At 33.5% G+C, this 23,141-nt stretch overlaps 2 protein-coding genes across 5 annotated transcripts; both read right to left on the bottom strand.

Annotated features, from left to right (window-relative positions):
- Nucleotides 1–7,122: 7,122 nt before the first annotated feature.
- LOC129886300 (uncharacterized) lies at nucleotides 7,123–11,134 on the bottom strand. 4 transcript variants are annotated; one of them, XR_008766191.1, is made up of 3 exons: nucleotides 10,937–11,134; nucleotides 9,049–10,845; nucleotides 7,123–7,537 (listed from the first exon to the last, which is right to left on the bottom strand). XR_008766191.1 is itself a non-coding variant. In XM_055960937.1 (2 exons), exon 2 carries the CDS (start codon nucleotides 10,743–10,745, stop codon nucleotides 9,846–9,848), a length of 900 nt encoding a protein of 299 aa, XP_055816912.1. In that variant the 5' UTR covers nucleotides 10,746–10,845; nucleotides 10,937–11,134; the 3' UTR covers nucleotides 8,132–9,845. The 4 variants fall into 4 exon arrangements, 1 of the variants encoding a protein (XP_055816912.1); XR_008766192.1 differs by having other exon boundaries at nucleotides 9,059–10,845; XR_008766193.1 differs by lacking the exon at nucleotides 7,123–7,537 and having other exon boundaries at nucleotides 8,132–9,362; nucleotides 9,473–10,845.
- Nucleotides 11,135–20,775: 9,641 nt separating this feature from the next.
- Nucleotides 20,776–21,417, bottom strand: LOC129884010 (uncharacterized mitochondrial protein AtMg00810-like). Its single transcript, XM_055958394.1, has 2 exons — nucleotides 20,938–21,417; nucleotides 20,776–20,829 (listed from the first exon to the last, which is right to left on the bottom strand). The coding sequence occupies exons 1-2, from the start codon at nucleotides 21,415–21,417 to the stop codon at nucleotides 20,776–20,778; spliced, it is 534 nt and encodes a 177-aa protein (XP_055814369.1).
- Nucleotides 21,418–23,141: the final 1,724 nt, after the last annotated feature.

Below are 23,141 nucleotides of genomic sequence, written 5' to 3'. Positions count from 1 at the left end.
AGACCTAGACAAAGTTTTGTCTTTCCAAGGTCTTTCATTTCAAATTCTTTCTTTAGATATTCAATTGCCTTTTGGACCTCTTCAGGGGTTCCAATGAGATTTATGTCATCAACATAAACAGCGAGTATAACAAACTCTGATTCCGTTTTCTTAATAAAAACACATGGACAAATAACATCATTAATATAACCTTCATTTATTAAGTACTCACTTAGGCGATTATACCACATGCGCCCTGATTGTTTCAGACCATATAATGATCTTTGGAGTTTTATTGAGTATACTTTCCGAGACTTTTTACATGCTTCAGGCAATTTTAATCCTTCTGGGATTTTCATGTAAATTTCATTATCAAGTGAACCATAAAGGTAAGCTGTAACCACATCCATTAAGTATATTTCAAGATTTTTATGTACAGCTAAACTGATGAGATATCGAAATGTTATTCCATCCATAACCGGTGAATATGTTTCTTCATAGTTGACTCCGGGTCTTTGAGAGAATCCTTGTGCAACGAGGCGTGCCTTATATCTTACAATTTCATTTCTCTCATTTCGTTTTCTAACAAAAACCCATTTATAACCAACTGGTTTTACACCTTCAGGGGTTTGGACTATAGGTCCAAAAACCTCACGTTTAGCAAGTGAGTCTAATTCTGATTGAATTGCCTTTTGCCATTCTGGCCAATCACATCTACGTCGACAATCTTCGACGGATTTAGGTTCAAGACTTTCACTATCTTGCATGAGGTTAATTGCAACATTATATGCAAAAACATTATCCACCGTAATTTTTGATCGATCTAAATTTATCTCATCACCGGTAGAACTTATTGAAAGTTCTTCATTCACTCGAGTCTCGGGTTCACTGATTTCTTCAGGAATATCAGGATCACTCAAACCTTGACCTTCTTCAGGAAGTTCGTGTGTAGTATCATCTTTATTATTTCTTACGCTTCTTTTTCTAGGATTTTTATCCTTTGAACCCAACGGTCTACCACGCTTCTGGCGTGTTTAAGATTCAGAAGCTATGATACTTGTAGATGATCCTTTTGGGACATCAATTCGGATAGGTACATTCACTGCAGGGATATGTGACTTAGTTATCCGTTTCAAATCAGTAAATGCATCTGGCATTTGATTTGCTATTTTCTGTAAGTGGATGATCTTCTGGACCTCCTGCTCACATGTGCGGGTGCGTGGATCAAAATGTGATAGTGATGAAACTTTCCACGCAATTTCTTTTTCTTTTTCGGGTTCCTTTTTCTCTCCCCCTAATGGCGGGAAAATTGTTTCATCAAACCGACAATCTGCAAATCGAGCAGTGAATAAATCTCCAGTCAACGGTTCAAGGTATCGAATTATAGAAGGTGAGTCAAACCCAACATATATGCCCAACCTTCGTTGAGGGCCCATTTTTGTACGTTGTGGTGGTGCTACAGGCACGTATACCGCACAACCAAAAATTCTTAAATGGGCTATATTTGGTTCATGACCAAATACTAATTGTGACGGGGAGTATTTATTATAATGAGTCGGTCTGAGACGTACAAGTGCTGCTGCATGTAAGATAGCATGACCCCAAACAGTAATTGACAATTTTGTTTTCATTAGTAGAGGTCTTGCTATTAATTGTAGGCGCTTAATAAATGACTCTGCAAGGCCATTTTGAGTATGAACATGAGCAACAGGATGTTCAATTTTTATCCCAATTGATAAACAATAATCATTAAATGCTTGGGATGTAAATTCTCCAGCATTATCAAGGCGAATGGCCTTAATTGAATAATCTGGGAATTGCGCTCTCAATCTTATTATTTGTGCTAATAATTTCGCAAACGCCAGGTTGCGAGATGATAATAAGCACACATGAGACCATCTAGATGATGCATCTATTAGGACCATAAAATATCTAAACAATCCACTAGGTGGATGAATAGGTCCACATATATCTCCATGTATACGCTCTAAAAAGCCAGGAGATTCGATGCCAACCTTCAGGGTCGATGGTCTGGCAATTAATTTGCCTTGATAACAAGCAGCACATGAAAATTCATCATTTGTAAGAATCTTCTGGTTCTTTAACGGATGTCCAGTTGAATTTTCAAGAATTCGTCTCATCATTATTGATCCAGGATGACCTATTCGGTCATGCCATAGCACAAATATATTTGGATCAGTAAACTTCTGGTTTACGATCATATTTGCTTCAATTGCACTAATTTTTGCATAATATAGGCCAGATGACAGAGTTGGTAATTTTTCCAAAATATATTTATGGCCTGAGACACTCTTGGTTATACCAAGATATTCAATATTTATTTCATTTAGTGTCTCAACATGATATCCATTTCTGCGGATATCTTTAAAACTTAACAAGTTTCGTGAGGATTTAGAGGAAAATAGTGCATCTTCTATAACAATTTTTGTTCCCTTAGGCAGAATTATAGTAGCTCTTCCGGAGCCTTCTATCATTTTTGAATTATCAGAAATTGTAGTAACATTAGCTTTTCTTCTAAGTAAATTGGAAAAATATTTCTCGTCTTTAAATATAGCATGGGTTGTTCCACTATCAATTACACAAATATCTTCGTGATTTATCATTGATCCAAACAAGATTTGACGCATTTCCATATTTTCTTCACAAAGAAAGAAAGTAAATATTATAATTAATACATAATTTATTATACAAAATTTTATTTTATTATATGGATTTAGAAAAATACAAACATAATATTTAATAAATACAACAACAAAGATAATTGTTTAAATATTATCTGGCTTATCAACATTCATATTTACTTCTGGAAAATTAAAGAAATCAGCTACATCCAGATGCATGGGCTCAATATTGTCCTCAGAGATAAAATTTGTCTCTGGATTATTTTCTGCCCTCTTTAACGATGCCTGATATAGCTGAACCAAGCGTTTTGATGACCGGCAAATCCGCGACCAGTGCCCCACACCTCCACATCTATGACATATTGTTTCTGAATTATTCTTCGGTAAAGCTTCTGGCTTTTTACCCTGCCTTTTATATTGCTGGTTATTTCTCGGTGCCAGCCGAGTATCATGATTAAAATTTCTTCTTTGATTACGACCACGACCACGACCACGACTGGGGCCATGGCCTCTTTCTCGTTGGTTAGAATTTGCCTGATTCACTTCAGGGAGTGGCAAAGAACCAACGGGCCGACTATCATGATTTTTCATTAATAATTCATTATGGCGTTCAGCAATAAGTAAGTGAGATAATAATTCAGAATATTTTGTAAAGCCTTTTTCGCGATATTGCTGCTGCAGGAGCATATTCGCGGGTGGAAATGTGGAGTATGTTTTTTCAAGTTTATCTTGTTCCGTGATTTCATCTCCGCATAAAGTTAACTGAGCTATAATTCTAAATAAAGCAGAATTATATTCAGTTATATTTTTAAAGTCCATCAGTCTCAGATTTAACCAGTCATAACGTGCTTGTGGAAGCATGACCAACTTCAGGTGGTCATACCTTTCTTTTAAATTTTTCCACAATTTCAAGGGATCTTTTAATGTAAGATATTGTAATTTAAGACCCTCGTCAAGATGGTGGCGGAGGAAAATCATAGCTTTTGCACGGTCTTGACTAGATGCCGTGTTATCATCTTTGATGGTGTCTGCCAGACCCATCGATTCAAGATGAATTTCGGCATCTAGTGCCCATGAAGAATAATCTTTTCCAGAGATATCCAAAGCAACAAATTCAATTTTTGAAATATTTGCCATTTTATGAAAATAAATTTAAATAAAACTCTTACCACTTTTTGTTACCTTGAAAAATTAGCCGGAGCCTCGTGCTGATAACGTGTTGTAAAATGAGACTAAATTAACAATTTAATAGTGAAAGAGAGAGTAAATAGGAGAACAGAAGAAGAAGCAAAGCAGAATATTTTGTTTCTTTTTTTTCCTTCACGACTGTCAATTGCCAATTCATGGCAATGTATATATAGGTGTTAATTTAGTGGGATGCCCACTTTTAGTGGGCCCCACTTTAATATAAAAATGTGGTGGGCATTCCACTTATATGTGGACACTCCACTTAACAGTTCTGCTCATGTCTTAAGGAACGTATTTTTCTCTAAAAAAATATTTGACCTACCTAACGTATCCTATATCTATATACATTTATAAAGATGTGGACCTAGATCAATTTTTTAACCCACTTTATCAATTATATTAAACTGATTTAATTTTTTTTGAGTTTTATGGTGTGAGTTTCATACATAAATTATCACTTATTAATTTGAGAAATACACCTCTCTCATTTATTTCACTCTCATCATGGGTGTGTCTACTACACTCTCTCTTTCATTTTAAAAAATTGTCACATCACATTTCGCATGGACAAAATATTTCACCTTAACAAAAATTAAATAAAGTACTAGAATAAGTTAAAATTAAATATTAAAATATTAATATCTCCCTTCTAAAAAAAATTATAAAATATTTTTCTTACCTCATTCCACCACACCACTTTCTCTCAACATACGCCCCCCCCCCCCCCCCCCCCAAAAAAAAAAAATTTATTTTTTTTAAAAAATAAAAATAATTACATTTTTTAGGAAGGAGTGGGGGAGGGGGTTGAGTATGAATTTTTTTTAAAAAATTAAATTAAATTAAAAAGGATGGGGATTGTTGTGTGTGTTGGGGGGAATGTGCGTGAGCAAACGATTTTAAATTTTATTTTTAAAAAAAATTATTTCTTTTTAAAAAAAAGTAATTTTTTTTAAAAAAAGTAATTTCTTTTATAAAAAATATTTTTTGGGGGGGGATAGAAATACTTTAACTTTTAATTACTATTAATAGTTTATTTAATTTTTGTCAAGGTGAAATATTTTATTTATGTGGAATGTCATGTAACAAGGTTTTTTCAAAAAATAGGGAGAGTAGATGAGTATATTACACACACCACTGACGTGTGTTTCTCAAACTAATAAGTGATAGTTTAGGTATGTGATAGTTTAGGTATGAAACTCACAACTCCAATAGTTTAAGTATGAAACTCAAAAAAAAAGAATAGTTTAGATGTATTTTTGAGACTTATCTTTAGAATAAATAATATCAAGACGATTCAATTGTTTATATATACATAAATAAACAATTTTGTTTTTACGTAAGTAAAAGAAATAAAATATATAAATTACGTAATTTGTATTGATGGTATGTGATCCATATGTAAGTTATCCAGAATGTGTCGAATCAAAGTGAGTTTCGATGATATTGTAAATGTAACGTAGGAAAAGGTAAACTACAAATACCAAATATTTATGAGTGGCCTAGCTGGTTACTTGTACAGCTAGAGGATAAATTTCCCCATCAACATTTAATTTCATGTACTGTCATTTCCAGCCTATGGACCATTATTGTGAAAGTGACTTCAACCCCCTTTCATGCACTCCAAGGCAAAAATCAACACATAACAAGACATAATTGGTGGTTTGGTCATGTAAAATCAGTGTATACTACAAGATTAGGTTGCCTTTTCTTTTAGCAATGGCACATGTCGTAAGAAAACAAGAATGGGGAAATAATTGTAACCAGAAACTTACAGGTCATTTCGACTTTGCTATTATAATAATTCACTCGACATGTTCCTTTCAAACGTTTCAATTGTGCTGAATTGTTCTTCTGATAATGTGATTGTATTAAATGATCATTATTTGTGTAACAGTGAAATTTAATTTATGATTCCTAGGTTACAAATTCAATAGTTTCTATATATAATAATATTGCAAAGAAAAAGAACACTTTAGAGTAAAAATTAGGTGGGTATGGGATAGTCAGTTGAAACTATATGATTGTGTTCTGAAATTCAAAAGAGGTACTATGAATGAAAATAATTATTCACTGGACAATGTCTTAGAGTTTCAAGCTTCAGAATAAAAATTGCAGTAGAAAGTATACTTTTAAAAAAAATGAATTGATACTCTAGCACAGTGTATATTGGAGTTTCACCAAACTCCAACATATGGTGCTGATTTTCACTTAGGAGATTTTAAACTTCAGCATAGCTTGGAGCCCCGACTAAATTCGGACCGCGCCAGGGCGTATTCAGACGCTCTAAATAGGATTTTTTTTATATATTCAAAGCTCGAATCCGAAATTTCTAATTAAGAGTGAAACAATCTCATCACTACATCACAACCCATGTTGATAGTCGCTAAAACATTAATAGCCTTTAAAATAGTGTGATACGTATTTAAAGTGACTTTATCAATTGTCCCACTTCAGAGCATAGAGAGGAGCACAATAGCTAGGCCCATAGACTAATTTTCGTCTATTATTGGGCCCTAAAAAGCCTTACGCAATGAGAGAGTTTCGCTGGCTCAGAAAATCAGAAGTGGACTAGAAATGTTATTGTTTTCGAAAATCTTTTGGAGAAACTACATAATTAGACATACTCCACCTACCATATATACTATTATTATCTATAATTTCAAAATATTACATATATTATCACTAATTAATAATTTTCTACCATATATTAAAAAAAATACACCTAGATACATATATTTTTGCTACCAGGTACACTAAAATAGGGAGAGATGCGAGCGAGATGGGTAGGGAGGCGAGTGAGATTTATTATGCATTCGAGATACATATGAATCATACTAGAAACACACTAGATATATGTATCTATATGTATCTGGTATAATTCACATGTACTTGAAATACAAAATACATAGGAGAGTGGCGAGCGAGATGAGAGGGAGACAAGCGATATTTGTTATGTATCCCAAATACATGCGAATCCATTTGGATTTTTACCCATGTATCCCAAAATATATATATATATCCCAAGAAGAATCCAAAACATAAGCAAATCCCAGAAGAATCCAAAACATAGGTGATGCAAGCAAACAACAACAGCAGCACACCCAATGTAATCCCACAAGTGGGATATGGGGAGGTATGGGAAGGTTGATGTGTACGCAGCCTTACCCCTACCTTATGAAGGTAGAGAGGAGGTTTCCGCTAAAGATTTCAATTACAACATTCCAGGGCTCCAGGTATGAGACACAATGAGAATCTTTAAGGTCTATGTTTAAAACTTACTGGTCCTACAATTTTAGAAATTTAAAGCATGAGCTAAAGATGAAATTGACTCGTGCATTAATCTGATGGATGATAGCAGAGGCATATAAATAGTCTACAAGTGACAAAAGAATGCCCAACTGTGAGTTGTCCCTACACCCTTCACTCCTTTGATCAACAGTGGTTTATTGCGGTGCTGACTCATAAAAAAACATGATACTGCCTGCCTAGTATAAACAATATAAAACAAGCAAGAAGCTAGAATTCCAAATTGATACATAAGATTGGAAACTGCTGTCCTTGTAGCGCCAATAAAGCAACAGAAGATTAGCTTATGGGGTCATTAAACAAGCTCATTATGAGTTAAATAGATCCAAGTTTGTGAAAGAGCTGTCAACAACTCAACTCAACCCTTCAGCTTCTCTCTTGACCATGCAAAGTCATTACAGAAATACCCTGGATAATTCCTCCTGAGAGATGGAAAGAGATCTTACATTGGCATTGATGATAGTGGATTAGATCAAATTCTAAGACTTGTAAAAACACTTGAGGAAATATCATAAATGCAATATTTCCCGCTTCAGTATATTGGAGGCCTGAATCTAAGAGGATGTTTGTGCTTCAGCTGTCTATCACAGAGTGAATTCAGGTTACATCGAGAAGGGCTAGGGTCGAATAAGCAATAACATAGAAACGTAAACGGACCTTGTGGAGTATCTGAGGGACTGACTGAGTGGTGTGGTTGCGACAGAGTACCAACCTGGAGATCCCAGTCCATGTCTAGTTACAACACTTAAAAGTGTGTGAAATATGTGCTCCAACCTTAGTAGGCAGGTTTACTTGGCACCTTCCTTATGGGTAATAGCAAACTGAGTGATACCATGTCAAGGCAAACTCTAACTACTAGATGTGACCTCAAAATAACAGGGGTCAATATCAAGCACCCAAGGCTTAGTTCAAGTGGCAAAAGTTGAGGGACTTGTGACTTAGGTCACATGTTCGAGCTCTGCGTACTGTGAACTAAGCCTGGTACTTGAAATGGAGTAGGGTAGAGGGGCGGGCCCATTATCGCCAAGTTTCGAAGGTTGAGGACGGATTTCTCGGTAATAAATAAAAACCAAATAACAGGGGTCAAGGTCGGCTAGTGAGACGATGGGGAATAAGGTTTTTCATCGAGATGACTGATCAGTTGAGGTGAATGAGAGATGAGTGGACACACCATCATCAAAAAATTAACCTAAGAAAAAAAATAATGAACCATATGAAAGAAATAACTTTTTAGAAGTTGAATGGAATTTTCGATGAGATAACAACTGATGCATGAAGTATATTACAAAATATAGCTATGAATTACATCTTCTCATACTTCGCATAAGATGTTTCTGGTAACTCCTATCATGTAGCAATCAAGAAATATGCAAGTCACCTATTATCAAAAGAAACATTAACTACCGTCTACCAACATCAGAATTAGAAAGCAAAATATTAATTTCTCAGACAAAAGCAGTTGCAGAGATCCCACGCTGCCATGCCTTGAGAGGGTTATGATAAAACTGAAAGGACGGGAAAGGAAGAACCACGCCATTGAAGAACAAAGTGGGATTTATGGGGAAAAAACAACCTATGGCTTCAGCTACACATAGGTGAAACGAAAGTCTGGGATAAACGAAAAAAGAAAAAAAAAAATAAAAAAGACAAAATCTAGTTGGGAATGCTTGTGTAATAGCTGGCAGGGGCAGATTGCATCTGTTAAAGATTTTTGGTGCTTCCCATGGATAAGTGGACATATATAGTGTCCAAGAGAAGTGGGGTATGTTAAGCTTTTTCAACTATGGAATGTGGAGATATGGATTTAGCATCAGGTAGACAGCTAGCAGTATTCAGACCCCCAAACTCCCTTAAATCTCAATGCAGCAATGTCAACTGTCACAATCCATCTACACCTCAAATACACAAAAGACTAACAAGATACAGCACATACCAATCCTTACATTGCATCGAGGATCAAAGAAACTATTTGCTCCTATGATGCATTTATATTACATAGTCTGCCGCAAACAGCATATGTTGAGACCATTCCTACAGAGTCTGAGTCCATCAACTTTCATTTGCAGTTGAACCACCTGCATGGAATTGGTCATATCAAAGTTGACGTGTTAAAACAGCATATGTGCACATCATAAGTATGCAAGCTCCTATGATGCATTTATATCACATAGTCTGCCGCAAACAGCATATGTTGAGACCATTCCTACAGAGTCTGAGTCCATCAACTTTCATTTGCAGTTGAACCACCTGCATGGAATTGGTCATATCAAAGTTGACGTGTTAAAACAACATATGTGCACATCATAAGTATGCAAGCTATAACCATATATATCGGACTGGGATAAGGTATATTCTACCTGCATCAAGGATTAGACAAGTGAAGAGTTTATTGAAACAAGGCAGATACCAATTTGCTTGTTAATGTTTCTTAGATCAATCTCAGCCACACAAAGACATCAGCAAGAGGAAGCCTTTGACCAAGAACATATATATTTCATATTCTTCTCCATGGAAATTGGAAAAGAAAATAAAAGGAACTATAATTGAACAATTTACAACCAAACAGGTAAAAATGTCTATATTTGTCTCGGCTCTCAGCTTGAGCACCGAAACATACACAAAGAACAAATTAACTATTTAAAATGAAAGTATAATTGAATTTCATAGTCAATAAATCACAGCTCGCTAAAGTATATGTTAGAAACTCAAGGTTGAATCCAATCAAATTGACTATTCGTTTTTCCAAGCATATAAAAAGAGTGAGAAACCAAGATTATGCGACTGGGCCTCTCTGAATCTCTGTGACCAAGACCAATGTAGTGTTTGGGGATCGCAGATGGGCTGTGTTGCCCATAATTTCTCAGCTGAAATGTTGGTCTTGAACATGAAGACAGCATTTCCAACTGGTGTGCTAAAAAGCCAGTTATGGACATCCCAAAACACTTCTACACCAAGGCCATCAACCAAAATAGTATGGTTACCGCGGAACTTCCACTTTAGCCTCTTTACCTGCATCATTGGCTTACTGTCCACGCGGATGACAAGGCATGGGTCGCTTGTGCCACTGGTATCACATTCAATCACGAGATCATGGATTCGGCCATTATCACAAAACTGAGCCTTAGTGCTAAATACCTTCTTGCCAAATATATGCTCCTTCTTAGCAATAATAACAGCACTAGAAGCAGCAGGGGTGGCAATTGTTTTCTTGATAGCTTCTTTTCTCATATCACCAAGGAGCAAAATCATTTGCCTTTCGGAAACAACACACACATAGAATCCTTCCAATGGCTCGGGACCAGATCCAAACTTTGCTGAGGAAAGGTCCCAACATACATCAATTTTCCTAGAATATGCTTCTAAAGTCTTTGACCCTTTCTTCTTCGAAAACAACCAGGGCTTAATATCAACCTTACAGAGACACTGATTTGTATTATCATCAATCCCAACAGTAAGACCTTGACCCATCAAATTTTTACTCCATGTAACATTAAGCAAACAAGATTTCCCACGCAATTTACACTGATAAACACAAGTTACCAAATTCTGAGCAGCCTTATTAGCACCTGATGATGAAAAATCAGCTACTTGAACCCCAGTTTCCCCAAAACAAGAAGGAAAATCTCTCATGTTTTAACCAAAAAAGATCTTTTATTCTTCCACAACTTTGGGTTTTCTTCTAACCCCTTTTCTTCTCTCTCTGATTTATGCACAAAGATTCGATTTTTAACTACAAACAACAGAAATAGGGACTTTCAGAATTTGGGCACACCAAAAAAAGGCAGAAAAAACATGTAACTTGAGCTGAAAAAGCAACATACCTCAACTAATCGGCCAAGAAAGACACAAAACTATATCAAGAATTGATTCAAAATCTTCTTCTCAGCGTGTTGATTTGATCTGAGAGTTATGTATACAAGATGCATTTTTGCTGCACACAACAAGGAACCCAGACTTCTTAAAATGGTGAAGAAAGGGATGAGGGGTCCCTCTAAATGAGAGACAAAAATAGGGAATGTAGCAGTAAATAAAAATAAAGAATTTGATAGAGAGTGAAAGAGGGAGGAGGAGACAAAAAGCTGACTAATCAAGACTCATTTCACTATCACTAAAATAAAGATTAAAGACATAAACAAAATTTAAAAATACTTTTTAAAGATCTGTATAAAAATAAAGGAAAAAATACAGATAGATATACATACTAGTAAGATTGTGACGGGTTCAAGTAAAGTAACAACAACTCAGTGTTTCTGGAAAAGGCTGTTTTTTTGTTTTTTTTTTCAACAAGACTACTCAATGAAATAAACAGAGAAAAAGAAAAAAAAAAATCCCAGACTGTGTTTGGAATTTTTCTTTTTTTGACTATGCTTTTACCTGACATTCTCACATGTAAAATCAAATTCTTATGATCAGAAAAAAGCTGAACTTCCCCTCTCCAGTTTTTCCCAAACAGAAATCTTTTCACAGATCCTCCACTCTCCTCTACTGGATTTTTTTGAATTTAGAAACCAAATACTACTTGGAAAAAATTTGATCTTTGAGATGGATTTACATATTGAACTAGATTTACTTGCCCTTTTAACCTTTTCTCGAAATTATTAAATTAAAGCTATATAAAAGATTATTATGTATGAACCAACACAAGATACAACATAATAAAAGGAAAAAAAATAAAAATAAAAGGCTTTTCTATATTCTCCCTAAATTACACTTGTGGATTATATTGAATATTTGTTATAGTTATTTTAACTCTTTTAATTCTTCATTTAAAAGGGTACATATTGTAAGAATCTTGAAATTAAATAGAAGGGTGCTTCTTACCACTTTCAATTGACGTATGTAATGTAAAAGAAAGAATATGTGCATTTATTTGCTCCATTCTTTATTTTAAAAGTTGAGATATGGTAAGAATCTTGAAATTAAATAGAGAAGGGTACTTCTTAATTACCACTTTGAATTGAAATAGTTTTTGTAATGTATAGATATTAAAGGGAATTGAATGTTGGTATGACTATTTACTTGATTTTGATTTTTTTAAAAGAAGAGATTTGAGAGAATTTTATGTAGTATGTGAAAAACGGGTAGGGGTCCAAACTTCTTCCAAGTGGTTACCACGATGTTGCATTTAATTAGTCAAATATGCATGTGTTACTATATAATTTAAAAAATATTTCCAATCATCCCCAAAGGGGTTATAGGAAAAAGGAGTGATGGCCCACCCAGATGGTGCTCTACCAAAAAACTCCAAAATCTATCATACCTTATACACTAACTTCGTCAAAAAATTGTGATATATGAAATTAAAATTATTATTTAGGTATGTCTTGTTAATTTAAAACTATACAAAATACTATAGATTTGTAATCTTTCTTATATTAAAATGATTAAAAAATATTTTTAAAAAAATATTAATAAAATATTTATGCAGTTTAATTCTTGCCAATGAAAAATAATAAATAAAATTGAACGGGGACTGAGGGAGTACCAAATATCAAATACAATTAATTACCAAAAAAATCGTGCAATGTCTATTCTCACACTTGCGCATCTCTCCTCCCCATAAAAGAAAAAGAAAAGAGAGTTTATTATTATTATTATTAAAAAAAAAAAAAGGAGGAAGGAAGCTTCAAGAGAGAGGTATATAATTGTCTATTTATGAAAATGACAAAAGTAAAAAATAAAAACAAAAACATTGTCTTGTCTCAAATCCTATTCAAAATTCACTGTTATTAATTTTTTTATTTTTTATTTCTTTCTAGAATCGGAGCTTCTACTCTTTTTATTTCGTTAATAATTCAAGCTCATAATTTTAAGATTAAAAATGAAAGGTGATTTAGAATTCGAGCAACCAACTTCTTATACACTATTATTATTTTTAGTATAACATTGAAGGGTTATCCATGTTCATTCACAACCTCCCACTTCATTTCCATGCCATATGGTCCCCTTCAACAAATGAGAACAAAAAAGAAGAATCAATGCCGGAATTGTACTATCCGACCCAAGAGCCCGCCATTAAAATAATATAAGTTTTGCAAAATATTAATATTTGAATATAATTATTATAAATGAGTAATTTTGCAAAAAGTGTGTCATTATAATAAATGTTACTATTATTATAAATAAAATATTGTTATAAAAAAATTAAATATAATAAAATTAATTCTATAAAAAAAAGTAAAACATAATAATATTATTATAATGAATGATTATTATGCCGCAGTACAAATGGACAGTTACCTTAAATATTGAACCCACGATTAATTTCTCTCAAGAAATACTCAAAACATAAGAATGTGAGTTTAACTAATATTTAGTGACAGTTGTAAATATTTTACGTTACTTACACAAAGAAAAAAGGATGAAGACTCAAGTCTACACTGGCCTCAAATTTGAAGTCAATTGAAATTTATCCTTGAGAAAGTTGACAATTTTTTTATGAAAAATAAAAAACAAATGTGAAATTATGTATATACTAAAAAAAAAGTCACAATCATTATTTCTCTCTGAATAATTGAATTCTATAGCAGCAAGTAAGATTAGGTTGGTTTAGTAGGTATTTTTGTAGAATATCTGAGACCCAACAAATATATTAGAGTTGAGTTGTTGAACCAAATATTAATTAGTCTTAGACAAAATGGTTTGTATATTCCATTTCCTCTTTTCTTTATTTTTGATTATTAATTTGGTATTTGATATTTATTTGAAGGGTTCAATTAAATTGAATTCGTGTTGCATAAGGTTTATTAAGAAAAAAAATTACTTCCAACTAAAATTTTATTTATTTTTTACATTAAAATTCAAAATATTTAATTAAGACTAAATAAATTTTATTCATCTCACTGCAATATCGATGATTCCTTATTTTCTGCATTTTCAAATGTTTGTTGCCATTATGGACACAATTTTTATGCGTGAACGACACTCTTTTGGCTTGAACTGACAATAGATTTTTAGATTATGCTTCATAAAGTAGTACTCAACTATTCATTAAAGGGGTACTTATATAAATTTCATCAGTTTGAAAACTAATTACTTAGATATACTATGATTTAATTTATAATATTATTTATCTTACCATATTTTTGTGCTTCCAGATACATCCAAATAGATGGATTTTCAAATACAGGAGGTCAAAATTATTTATAATTTGTTCTAGATAGTATCCAAGTGGACTCGCATGTATTTGGGATACATAACAAGTCTCGCTCGCTTCTCTCCCATTTCTTTTGCCACTCTCACATGTATTTGGTATCTCAGATACATACAAATCATGCAAAATACATAGAGATACATGTATCTAGTATGGATATATACTAATCTCGCTCGCATCTCTTCCCATCTCGCTCCTCTCTCTCCCTATTTTAGTGTATCTGATAGCAAAAATATATGTATTTAAGTGTATCATCATCAATATATGATAGAAATTTTTTAATTAATGATAAGATACGTAAAATTTTGAAAATATAGATAATAATAGTGAATATGTAGTTTTTCCTTCATTAAACTTTATTAGGCACGTAACCAAGTTTGAGTATTGCTTCATAGCAATTTCCTTGTGTATTAACCAATACACTAGGATGTCGAGATTACAGTTTGTGCTTTTTGTAAACAATAATGAGAATAAAACACATTAACTTTAACTCTAAAGTTCGACACGAATCATACGTATTAATCAGAATCAAGAATTATCGTGGGTGAATGAATCAAACCCTAAAACCCAAAATTATCTTAAACTAATGTTAATAGTGATAAGTAGGGAGTCTATATGAAATTTTTAAATTTGGATACGAAAGCAAAACAATAAAAATTTGAGAAAAGCAACAACAACAACAAAAAAAAAAGCTTTAGAAGGCACATAAATTTAAGAAACTGTATAAGAAAATAGAATTAGTTAGGGAGATCGTTAATAATTGAAAAGTTTGGCGCAAGCTTAGAAAGTGATCTTCACGTTTATTAAAGAAAAAAAATAGTTGGTGTTTAGTTGGCACTTGGCAGATTCAACAATTTTATATTTATTCAGTTTTTTTAAAAAAATTACAACCCCCTCATACCCGGTCCCCGCTCCCCCTTCCCCCTCTCCTTATTTTTTTTTGTCCAACTTTGATTTGGCATGAAATTTTCGGCAGTAATAAAAAAAAAAAAAAGGAGGGGGGGGGGAATTTACATAAATCTCACTTAGTTTAGGAGTTAATTATTTAAATATACTCTAATTTGCAATATTATGTATTTTACTAGATTTTTGTGCGTTTAAATACATTCATATATGTCCAAATACATGTATCTCGTGATACATTAGATCAAAATTAAGTGTAATTTGTTCTAGATACATTGAATCAAAGTGGATTCGCATGTATCTTGAATGCATAAAAATTAAGCAAGAATTCTTTTAAAACTTTTACAAAAAATTTTAATAATAAAAATAAAACTAAAAAATTGGGGCGGGGGAGGGAGGTACAGTGAGAGAAAGTGGTGGAGGAAATATATTTTATATTTTATTTTATAATTTTTTTGGGGCGGAGATAGTAATACTTTAATCTTTAATTTTAACTAATTATAATAATTTATTTAATTTTTGTTAAGGTAGAATATTTTGTCCATGTGGAGTGTGAAGTGACAATTTTTTTTAAATGAAAAAGAAAGTGTAGTACACACACCATGATGAGAGTGGAATAAAAGAGAGAAGTGTGTTTCTCAAACTAATAAGTGATAATTTAGGTATGAAACTCAAAAAAGATAGATAGTTTAGGTGTGTTTTTGACACTTATCTCAAAAATTAATAATTGAAACTTGTGATTTTAAATTAAAAATATATAAAATGTATCAACTATCAGTGGTTGAATTTTATCGTATTGGTATAAGGGAAGTTGAAATTAAAGTAATTCAAAAAAAAAGGGTGATTAAAGTCTAATCCACTTTACGTCCTATTGTTGTCTTAGGAATATATTTAACTTATTCTAAATCATCAAACATCATTAATTAATTTCTAAAAGAATTACTAATAAATACATAAATGAAAAAAGAGATGGTAATTAATCAGATTAATTTAATAGTACATCATTTTCTTAGACTTGATGGGAAATGACTTCACGTACGGTTTGACATATGAAAGCTCAATTAAACAATTTATCTTTATTTTTTTGTTTTCCATTTTTTTCTCTTAATGGGTTGTCAAGAAAACTACGTAATTTGCGTATTAAAATTGTTTTGTATCTATCATGTGCTCTACCAATATAAAGATATTAAAATTATTATCCAAATGAAGTTGTACCATACTATAAACAGTAGATTATTTTATTTAATGCTTATAGCCCTGACTAAAACAAGCAATCTTTTTGTATGCTTAGTAATGACCTTGATAGATTAAGAGTCCGTTTGAATTGGTTTATAAGTTGATGAAAATAACTTATAAGTTGTTTCTGCTTTTTTGAGTGTTTGCTAGTCAATTTAAAATTATTTTGTGCTTAAAATAAGTCAAAAAAAATAATTGAGTTTGTTTGACTTAGCTTGTCTATAACAACTTATAAGCTGTTTTAAATAGGGAAAATTACGTGGTATGACAAACTTTATTACTATATTATGCGTTTTGGGTATAGTTTAAAATAATTATAGCTCACAGCAAACATAACTATCTATTTATGCGGTACAACAAATCTCGCTTGCCAGATATAAAAATATATATGTATATCAGTTATCATTATACAATTTTTCTGACAAATATACATATATAATTCAACAGATATACATATAAAATTCGTCTCTCTCCTTCCTCTCTCAATCTCTCTCGCTTCTCTCCTCTCTCTCTCTCGATCTCGTTAGCCCCACTCCTCCTCTCTCTCAATCTCACTTGCCAGATATACAAATACATATGTATACCAATTACATATATATAATTTTTTGACAGATATACATATACAATTCGCCTCTCGCTCGCCTCTCTCCTCTCTCTCTCAATCTCTCTCGCTTATCTCTTCCCTCTCTCGATATCGTTAGCCTCTCTCCTCCTCTTTCTCAATCTCACTTGCCAGATATACAAATACATATGTATACCAATTACATATATATAATTTTTTGACAGACATATATATACAATTCGCCTTTTGCTTGCCTCTCGCTCGCCTCTCTCTTCCCTCTCTCAATCTCTCTCACTCATCTCCTCTCTCTCTCGATCTTGTTAGCCTTTCTCCTCCTCTCTCTCAATCTTATTTGCCAGATATACAAATACATATGTATACCAATTACATATATACAATTTTTTGACATATATATATATATACAACTCGCCTCTCGCTCGCCTCTCTCCTCTCTCTCTCAATCTCTCTCGCTTATCTCTTCCCTCTCTCGATCTCGTTAGCCTCTCTCCTCCTCTTTCTCAATCTCACTTGCCAGATATACAAATACATATATATACCAATTACACATATACAATTTTTTGACAGATATACATATACAATTCGCCTCTCGCTCGCCTCTCTCCTCCCTCTCTTGATCTCACTCGCGCCTCTCCTCTTCTCTCTCAATCTCGCTTGCCAGATATACAAATATATATGTATTCCAGTATTTGTATATTTTGGTATGTAAATAATTCGTGGGTATAACATTTGTATAATTCGCTACAACGTGTGTATAATGATAAATTTATGTTGTCATTATAAACAATTAGGAAAACTATACCATAAGGAGTAATTATGTTTAAAAGGTTTGTCGTATCTGAAAATTCTCCTTTTAAATAAGCTAAGCCAAACAAACTCTATGTTAATTTGGAAAATAATGTATATTAACTGAATGAGATAAACTCAAATACACAATTTATCAACAACAATTAATTGAGCTTTCAGGTTTCATTAAGTTTAAAATACGAAATAAAAATGTCTACATTTAATTTGATGACTGCAATAAATAATTGTTAATATCATTTTGGTAATTGTCTTGTGATTCGTCATATCAACCATATGACATTTTGGAGTAACGTGTTATGTCCCCACACTTGATTTGCGGAGTAAGTTATTTCGGGATTATAATCGTAAATTAAAATCCTAATTTTTTATCATAATTCTTGATCTCCAAATGTTTCTATCTAAAATCATATTCTTCGTAAATTAAAATATGTCATGTCACATCTAATCACATCTTCCCAATTTTTTTTCGATCTTGAAATTGTATTACAATAAACTATTTGATTTGTCTCTAATTTTGAGCAAAAGGAAGAAGGTTTGTATTTGGATATGAATGTCGAATGGCGGAGGTGGCTTCTCAAAGGAGAAGTTAGAATTGGAGAAGAAAGAACTATAAAGAAAAAGTCAAAAGGGGTATTTTTTTACAAAACTAAAAATAATATGGCGTATTTTTATCTGATGTGGATTTTGATATTAACGTAATTGGGAGGCACACAACGTTAGAGGGATTTAAAATATTAATTTTGAACATGTTTAGATATTTAGATGAAATCTCATAAAGTAAACAAAGCGATGTGTTAAAATGATAAATAAGAATGTCTTAAAGAACCACCAAACAAATTTACCCTTCAAATAGAGTGTGACGTCAAATGATGCATTTCACTATCATCTGATTTATCTAGAAATTTGTTTTGTAATATCTTGAGAAATAAGAGAAAAGGATTAATTTGTATGTTAGTTAAATATTCAGTGGCAAATGTTGTTAATAGACACATATTAGCAAATATATTCAATTTATCATATGATTATATTGATTAATCAGATTATAGAATAAGTGTTATGAAAAGCGCAGGCATGAAACAAGAGATACTTTATTTGGCTCATATTGCATCATTGAAAGTCCAACCCAAATATATTTAAACTCTCAGTTTTTCAACTAGTTTAGATAATTTTAGCCATAGTAATATAAAAATATCACAACTTTACAATCATTTAATTTTAAACTATTTAATAGATTTTCAACTTGGAGTATAGTAGAACTCGTCTGGTACGAGGATAAGGGATAACTCATTTCGAGATTAATTTTAAGATGCATTTGTTTAATATTTGGTGGGGATAAATTGATGGAATAACCTATTCCGAACTTAGTTATTCTGAGATTGTAGCGCTATTTTTATTTCACATTGAAAATGGGATAACAGTCATGAAATAATTATCCCAAAATAGCTTATTCCCAACCAAATGAGCCAAATGATCGATACATAGAGCTTGGTCAACAACTCTTTGTACATAATTGATTCTACGAGTATACAATTCACATTTTATACTCCAAGGTATGAATTTTAAGTCATAAAAAAATGTGAATAGTGTAAGCCTAAATTCTCTTGTTCTTATAATTTCTCTTCTTGTCAGTTAATATTTGATTTTGATAATTAATCCCTCCATTTTAAATTATTTGTTGTGCTTTTAAAATAGTTATATGAAAGTATTATTATTTTATAAGTTTAAAATAAAATTTGTGATTTTTCCCTTAGTAATACTTGTTCTTAAAACTCTGAACACCTTAGTTATGAGATACTAAATGAACTTACAACGAAAAATAAGGATAGAATAATCATAATACTTTCTAATTAAGTAATACTTTTTTTTATTGGAAACAATCTTTCTACCCCACAAAACTAAAATAAGATTTACATACATTTTTGTCACGCTCCAAACTTAAAAGGTGCAACTAACACCTAATGTCAAAATTTAGGCCTAAGCCGACCCTGCTGAACCATTTCACACACAATTAAAAAAATAAATGAGTATATCTTGGTTTAAAAATAAGCCCTTGACCGGCAAGGCCACTATCAAAAGTTCTATAAAGAAAACAGTTGCACCCAATAGATTATATAAAATAATAACCAGCTAGCACATAAGTTTTTTTTGTGCCGTCGAGGCTACCATAATATCTAGGAAAACATAAACACTATATGGGCCGTCAAAACCATCATGATATCTATACAAAAGCTGAAAATAGCTATGTATCATGACATTACACTAACAAACATCAAACCTCAGCCAACCAACAAACAAGACCAACATGGTCAATGATATAGCTATACAACCCAACACACTAGTCTGCAAGCCTTCAAAAGTAGTAAAACTTGGTCGGGAGAGGGTCCCGACGTACCCAACACTATCTATAGCAAAATCCAAACAAACCTCAAAACACTGACGACTCTAGAAGAAAAGGGCTAGCCAACATGATATAAGTCAATCTTGTTGGTGATGAGGTCTATCAAGTCGTCTGTTGAGACATGTAAGCATGAATGCAACACTCCTAGGCAATTGGGCATCAGTACGAAATAATGTACCGAATAAGAAAGGCAATAAACTAAATGAGCAGGTATCATAATATACTAAAAATAATCAGGTGAGGAAATTAAGAATAAGATAAGCATATACCTGCTCCTCAATTTAAACATACCAAAAATAATCAAACAACAACCTAACCAAACGCCCATAAGCTCGACAAGTAAAAACAACAAATAAGATCACCTATCCAGGCCCCATATGCCTAGAAGGTGTCAATTCAATCTATATATCTTATCAGTGGTCTCCTAGCCACGTAGGCAGTCACATATCCCTACAGGTAAAGATCACAAATAGCCCCACAGGTAAAGATATATGAAATAGATGGAGGATCGCCACCAACGATTGTTAAAACACTACGTTGAAGAATAATTTAAAATTATAGTAAAATAAAATTTTTGAATAAATTATCTTCCTTCCAAGTTCCCCTCAACTTGACTTCTCTTGCTCCGAACGTTGAACTGATCATAAAAATCGAAAAAATCTACAACAACAACAACAACAACAACAACAACAACCCAGTGAAATCCCACTACATGGGGTCTGGGGAGGGTAGAATGTACGCAGACCTGTACTGGCATTTCAACTTCAGCTCCTACTTCTTTTAACAAACCCAGTAGCCAGACCAACTCTGACACAGTTGAGGCCATGCTTCTATATTCAGATTCAGCTGAGCTTCTTGACATTGTGGATTGCTTCTTAGCCTTCCATGATATCAATGACTCTCCAATTTTTATCATGTAGCCAGTGATTGACTTCCTGGTTAGAGGGCAAGCAGCCCAATCTGCATCACAATATGCACTAACCTGGTTGTTTGAGTGACTTGAGAGCAGTATGCCCTGTCCAGGTTGTCTTTTTAGATATCTGACTATTCTTAGTGCAGCATCCATGTGAGATTTTTTTGGTTGATTTAAGAATTGACTCAGTGTCTGAGTACTGAAGGATATGTCTGGCCTTGTCATGTTGAGATACAGTAGCTTACCTATAAGCCTTTGATATGCTGATTGATCTGTCAGGGGATCATCTGATTCCTCTTGATTCTTGTTCATATGTTCATCATACTGTTTGGATGTCAATTTGATATTTGCATCCATTGGGGTGCTTGCTGGTTAGCTGCTGACATTCCCACTCCTGCTATGAGTTCAAGTGTATACTTTCTCTGATGCATAAGTATTCCTTTTGTGGACCTTGTAAACTCAATTCCAAGGAAGTATTTAAGCTCCCCTAAGTCTTTCATCTTGAAGGCCTTTTGTAAGGCTTTCTTAGTTCCTTCTATTAGCTTCAAGCTGCTGCCAGTGATCAGCATGTCATCTACATACACCAGTACTATAGCAACTCCTTCTGATGATTTGTTGATGAACAGAGAGTGGTCATATTGACTCTGTGTAAACTTCAGTCTTAGGAGGGCTTCAGTGAGTTTTTGATTCCACTGTCTTGGGGCTTGCTTGAGACCATACAAAGACTTTGTCAGTCTACACACATTCTCCCCTTGACTAACAAAACCCTGAGGAAGCTGCATGTAGATTTCATCTATTAAGTCTCCATGTAGGAAAGCATTAAAAATATCCATCTGATGAATGTGCCATTGGTTGGCTGCTGCAATAGATAAAACAGTCCTCACTGTCACCATCTTAACCACTGGAGAGAAAGTCTCTGTGTAATCAATTCCTTCCTGCTGGCTATACCCCTTTGCAACTAGCCTGGCCTTAAATTTGTCTATCTCACCTGTGGATTTGTATTTGACTTTGAAAACCCACCTGCATCCAATAGCTTTCTTGCCTGCAGGGAGTGGAGTAATCTCCCAGGTATGATTGCTCTCCATGGCTTGGATCTCTGCCTTCATGGCCTCAATCCACCTAGGATCTTTGATTGCTTCAGCATAGCTGGCAGGTTCTGCCACAGTGGATGTAGCTGCAATGTAACATTGATAAGAAGGGGATAGATGAGAATAGGAGACATAGTTAGATATAGGATAAGGGACATCTTGAAGTGTGTTGAAAGAGACAAAATCCTTCAACCAGGCAGGGGATTGTTTAGATCTTGTTGACTTTCTAGTAAGCTGAGAAACTACTGCAGGAGGCTCTTCAAGAACAATTGGAGCAACCTGCAGATGCACTTCAACTTGCTCAACATCTGCATGTATAGAAGGCTGAGCAGGAATTGGTGAGACAGCAGCCTGGTCAGGAATTGATGAGAGTACAGGAGCCAATGCAGGGATAACTGAATCATAAAGAGTATCAACAAACAACCTCTGATGTGTAGACCTGTCATTTGTGGCAAATGGGAAGATATCTTCCCTAAAGAGAACATCTCTACTCACAAAGAAAGACCTGTTAAGCAAATCAAATAATATGTAGCCTTTCTGCACTTCAGAGTAGCCCATGTGGACAGCAAACCTTGATCTGGGCAGGAGTTTATCATGCTCAGTGAGATTTTTTGCAAAAACCAAGCAGCCCAATGTCCTCAAGTGGGAAAGACCAGGTTTTACACCATATAGTTTTTCATAAGGAGATTTAAACCCAAGCACACTGCTAGGAAGTCTGTTAATAAGATAGGAAGCAGCTAGGACACAGTGACCCCAGAATTTAATAGGAATTTTACCTTGAAATCTTAGTGCTCTTGTGACTTCAAGTAAATGTCTATGTTTCCTTTCAGCAACACCATTTTGCTGAGGAGTGTAGGGACAAGATTTTTGATGTATGACACCTAGTTCTTTAAACAGATTAGCACAAACTGAATTAACAAATTCTGTACCATTATCAGTTCTTATAAC

Source organism: Solanum dulcamara, chromosome 4 (genome assembly GCF_947179165.1).
Source record: "Solanum dulcamara chromosome 4, daSolDulc1.2, whole genome shotgun sequence".
Lineage (NCBI taxonomy): Eukaryota > Viridiplantae > Streptophyta > Magnoliopsida > Solanales > Solanaceae > Solanum > Solanum dulcamara.
Note: the sequence above shows the minus strand (reverse complement) of the source record. Positions and strands in the feature narration are given on the sequence as shown.